Raw genomic sequence first — 5,271 nt, 5'->3', positions numbered from 1 at the left:
GCGGGGGGCGGGGGGGGGGGCGCTGGGGGCCGGCCAGCTGAGCGGGGAGCCGTGCCCGCCGGCAGCCAAGCGCCCTCCTCCCTGCAGACCACCGGCAGTCCTCCCACCACATCCACCACCCGCTGTCCACCCACCTGCCTCCCGACGCCAGGCGCCGAAAGGCACCCCAGGGCTCAGGACGGAAGCCGCGCAGGCGCCCTGGGGCCTCGCCGACCGGGGAGACCCCCACCATCGAGGAGGGCGAGGAAGAGGAGGATGAGGCCAGTGAGGCCGAGGGGGCCCGGGCACTCAGCCAGCCCCCTGCGTCCACACCCTCTTCCGTGCAGGTGAGTGGGGGCAGGGCTCCTGGGGATGTCTGCGGTACCCCTGGCCTGGCCTCACCTGCTCACAGGGGTCCCTGTTCTAGTTCTTTCTCCAGGAGGATGAAGGTGCGGACCGGAAGGTGGAAACGACCAGTCCATCTCCCCCTCCGATGCTTCCCCACCACGAGGCAGCTCCCCAGGCCACCAAAGGGGCCCAGACTGGGTAAGTGTCCCCAGACAGGGACCTCCCGGGCCAGCACCAGCGAGTTGAGGTGGGGAAAAAAGCAAGAGGCTTGAGGTCCTCAGACAGGTTCAGAAATCCCAGTGCTGCCGCTGCGAGTTGACTTTGGACAAGTCACAGTGTCTTTGAGCCTGTTTTCCCATCTATAAACCAAGAATAATAGAACTTTTCTCGCAAGGTGGTAGTAGGGGTTAAAGGGTGGTGTGAACGGAAGTTTAAGTATGGGTCGGCCTGGCACGGAAGAGATGTGTGGTCTAAGCCGTCTCCTCCCACCCCCTGCCATCCCCCCGCCCGTGGCTTCAGGTGGAGCAGCGTCAAACCCCGGATCAGGGACTGGACGGGTGATCTCCACGCACCCCCGGGACCCCAAGGGTGTGAGAGCGACAGGAGACGCCCTCTTGCTCTTGGGGAGCTAGCTGCCAGTCTGCCCTGCTTGTGGTCTCATGAAATGGTATCAGAACAAGTTACTGTGCCAGACGACCTGGTTCAGGTGTAGTGTCGGTACCAGTAGGTGATTGGAGTTTGGGGTTGTTAGCCAGAGAAGCCTTCTTGGAAGAAATCACTTTGAACTAGGTCTCAAGGTCACTACTGTCACCTCCCTGTTGGTTTCTGGGTGCCAGGCAGTGCGAAGGACCTGGGGAAGTGAAGGGCGGATTGCCCCTCCAGGGCGGCACAGGGTCGCTGGGGAGATAGGACAATGTGGATGGAGCTGGGTCTGCGTTGGCCGTCTGCACTGGGGGCGCAGGCCTGCAGGTGGCTGGATGGCCAGGAGGAGGTGGCGGAGCCCCAGAGAGAGCACAGCCTTGCGCTGGAAAAGTGAGTCAGATTTGTGGGCAGGGGTGCGAGCAGAAGCGAGGGCACGGAAGATAGGTGTAGGTGGAGAAAACCTGGCAGAGGAGGGACTGGTCATGGGCAGGGGATGGGGGCTTGGAGCTGTGGGAGGTGAGATGCCGGGAGAACGGTTTGGAATGGTGCGGCAGGGACAGGGACCCACTGGCGGTGGCAGAGAGAAAGGAGGCATCGCAGCTTGGGGGACAGGAGCAGAAGCTGGAATCTGTAAGGGACGGGGGTTCATATACTCCTTGACTGTTGGGTAGGGGTGGGGTGTCTACAGTTTCAAAGGCCCATTTCCATGTACTTTACTCCATTTGGTTAGAAACACGGGACCCTGTGAACCTCGAGTGCATTGTTAGGGGTGTGCCTGGGAGGGGAAGCAGGTCCCACTCTGGGTACTTTTCCGGACTTCACTCTCCCCACACCTGGGAAGGCTGCCCTCAGCTCCATTTTGCTGCTGAGCTGATGTTCCGGGTGGCTTGTGTGATTGCTTGGGTGGCACAGCCAGTAAATGGTCGATCCGGATTTAGATGTGGCAGTCTGCTTCCAGAATCCTCACTCTTTCACATCCGCACCTACCAAGAGTGGGGAGCGAGGAGGGGTGAGGTCCAGCGGGGTCCCCTTCCTGGGTCCCTCCTGTGTGGCTCCCAGCTGAGGGAGAGGAGCCAGCCTTCTCAGGCTCACGGCTGCTTTGTCTGTCCAGAGCCCTGGTGGAAGAGGTGGCGGCTGTGGCCAGTGTCACAGCGGGAGGTGATGACGGGGGTGCCTCTGGGCGCCCCTTGGCCAAAGCGCAGCCTGGGCACCGCAGCTACAATCTGCAGGAGAGGAGACGCATCGGCAGCATGACTGGGGCTGAGCAGGCACTGCTGCCCCGGGTCCCGACGGATGAGAGCGAGGCCCAGACGCTGGCCACGGCCGACCTAGACCTCATGAAGAGTGAGTGCTGGGCCTGGGCCAAGCCCGGAGCTGCTGGGAACGAGGGTGGGGGTAAGAGGAAGGGGCGCTTGACCCTGTCCCTCCACCCCCTGCCCACAGGTCACCGGTTTGAGGACGTTCCTGGGGTACGGAGACATTTGGTGCGGAAGAATGCCAAAGCGTCTGTGCAGAGTGGCCGGGAAGGGCGAGAGCCTGGCCCCACCCCTCGGGCTCGGCCCCGGGCCCCCCACAAGCCCCATGAGGTAATTTCTCCACTTCACGGTCTTCCAGCATCTCCCCATCCGTCTTCTCACCACAGCCCCCGTCCCTTCCTGGACCTGCGGTCATCTCGAGCACCAGGGTTGCCATGTATGGTTTTGAAGGTTGTACACTGCACAAGAGTGCAATATACACATCTTCAAGCAGCGTTGATTTTTTTTTTAATTGAAATATAGTTGATACACAATATTATGTTAGCCTCAGGTGTACAACATAACGATTCAGCATTTAAACATATTACGAAATGTGTACTACGGTTAAGTCTAGTAGCCGTCTGTCCCCAGACAGTTATTACGGTATTACCTGCTGTGGCTGGTGTGGGCCTTACAGTTCTGGTTCACATCTTAGACGGGTCGGCTTCCCTTTCATGCCCATTTTCTGGCAGCTGGCAGTGAGGTGTTTGAGGACCGTTTGGGCCAGAGGCAGCTCCGTGGAGCAGCGCGTTTCATTTTTCAGAATCCAGTCACCTCTGTGCTCATCCAGTCCTCCCGTAACCTGTGAGGATGACGGCCCAGGCGGCATCAGCCATAAAACAGGGGCAGTGAGTGGTCAAGGCCACTCAGTTACTTAGCGATGTTGCCCACCTTAGACTTCAGGGCTCTGGTCCTGAACCCTGACCCTTCCAGTGGATATTTTTGGTAACCTTTTTGTTGCGGTTGAACACACACAGTAGAGCACACTCGGGTGAAGCATACAGCTCTGTGACACTTTGCACGTGTAAATACCTGGCCAACCCTACCTAGATATAGGACATTTCCCACACTCAGGGAGTTCCTTCAGGCCTCCGCCTAGTCACCACCCTCAGAGGTGACCGCTCTGCGGTCATTCTCAATTAGTTTTGCCAGTTCTTGAATGCATATAAATGAATCGTACAGAATTCCAATGTAGGACTTCCCTGGTGGTCCAGTGGTTAATACTCCTCACTTCCCATGGGTTTGATCCCTGGTCAGGGAAGTTCCGCGTGCTGCGTGGCGAGGCCCCCAAAAAAAAAAATTCCAGTTTGTGTGTGTGTGTGTGTGTGTGTGTGTGTGTGTGTGTGTGTGTAGTGACCGTTCATCAGTTACTAAGAGTCATATACTGTGCTAAATGTTTTGTATACTTTTTCTTTTAGTCCCCATTAGAGTCCTTTTATTATTATTATTATTATTGTAGTACAGTTGATTTACAATGTTGTGTTAGTTTCAGGTGTACAGCAAAGTGATTCAGTTATATGTACATGTATATATATATTTTTCAGATTCTTTTCCCTCATAGGTTATTATAAAATATTGAGTATAGATCCCTGTGCTGTACACTAGTAATGGTGGTATTACTCCCATTTCACAGACGAGGGACAGTCTCAGACGGGTTAGTAACTCGCCCAGGCTCCATGCCTGTGCCCTCCGCCCTGCCACGCCCCCTCATCTCACCCCCAGGTGTTTGTGGAACTGAATGAGTTGCTGCTGGACAAAAACCAGGAGCCTCAGTGGCGGGAGACGGCGCGCTGGATCAAGTTCGAGGAGGACGTAGAGGAAGAGACGGAGCGCTGGGGGAAGCCCCACGTGGCCTCCCTCTCGTTCCGCAGCCTCCTGGAGCTGCGCCGGACCCTGGCCCACGGTAACCCCCGCCCCACCCCCTGCCCGTCATTGCCAGCCGAGCCCGTTCTCTGAGGACCACGTGGTCCCACGTGTGTCTTGAGCAGCAGGGTGTGCAATGTCACCAGAGCCCAGGAGGGAGCATCTCCTGTCACGATGTCACCTCTCACGATGCCTGCTGTTCCTCGGGCCCTGTCACTGGGTGACTGCAGGGCAGGACTGATCCTCTTCTCTTGTCTGGCATCTTCAGCAAGCAGCTTCTCTAAGTGATATTTTCAGATAACGGAAGCTGGTATGTTTTGGATGCTACAGTGTTGTCAAACAGTTTTAGTGGAACGCTTTCTGAAATTCTAGAGATTCTGGGGAATGTGACCTAACCTGTAGTAGGGCTGTGTAAACTTGACTGCATGAGCACGGATGCAGGATTCGCGAGCTCTGTGTCCGATGTTCTGCTGTTTGCTCGTTTCCTCCTTCCTGTTGGGGAGTCGCTCCCAGCTGCTGTCAGCAGGCCTGCTTCTAAGCAGCTGAGGACTCAGAAACCTTCTGTCAGAATTATTTCCAAACTAGCAGGAACTAACTAGGCTCTGAGTGAGGCTTGAGGGCTTGGGGTAAGGTGCCAAAGTGCGAGTGCTTTATCGCCAGGCTTTGCGATCTCGGTTTTGGCTGCTCGGGGGGCCTTCGGTTCCGTTGGTTCTTTAGTTCTGTGTTTCTGTGAGTTGACCTTGACGGAAAAATGACCTGGTGACTTTTGAAAGGACCTTCATTTCTATATGAAATGGCAGCTCAGAGCAGTGACAGGGTGGAGAGATCTAGAAACTGTCCTTGAGCAGCTGCTGGACTTGGAGGGGGACGTCTTCAGATGGCTCCAGGGCTGCCACGGGGACGAGGCCGCAGACCGGCTGTGTCGTGCTCCAGAGGGCAGAACTAGGACCCTAGAGGGAAGTCAGAGGAGGCAGCTCGCTCAGAGGAGGCATTTGCTGGCAGTGAAGAGCAGTCTAGGCCGAGGGGGTGGCCTGGGGCACTTCCTGCTGCATGCTTCCCGGAAGGGGCATCTGGGCAGGGCCCGGCCCCAGTGGCCTCTCTGATGGCTGGGGTTCCCTGGCCTCTGCTGAGCCCCACAGCATTC

General features: G+C 56.9%; 1 protein-coding gene across 1 annotated transcript in view; it reads left to right on the top strand.

The window, feature by feature from the left end:
• SLC4A2 (solute carrier family 4 member 2) overlaps positions 1 to 5,271 on the top strand; it is a 14,930-nt gene that overhangs the window by 2,036 nt on the left and 7,623 nt on the right. The window contains 5 exon segments of the mRNA XM_007469830.1: positions 88 to 326; positions 407 to 525; positions 2,081 to 2,313; positions 2,413 to 2,555; positions 3,987 to 4,167. Of these exon segments, the coding sequence (XP_007469892.1) occupies positions 88 to 326; positions 407 to 525; positions 2,081 to 2,313; positions 2,413 to 2,555; positions 3,987 to 4,167 (915 nt within the window).

Source organism: Lipotes vexillifer, unplaced genomic scaffold (genome assembly GCF_000442215.2).
Source record: "Lipotes vexillifer unplaced genomic scaffold, Lipotes_vexillifer_v1.1 scaffold472, whole genome shotgun sequence".
In the NCBI taxonomy this organism is placed as follows: Eukaryota; Metazoa; Chordata; class Mammalia; order Artiodactyla; family Lipotidae; genus Lipotes; species Lipotes vexillifer.
This window is presented reverse-complemented; position numbering and strand designations above follow the sequence as displayed.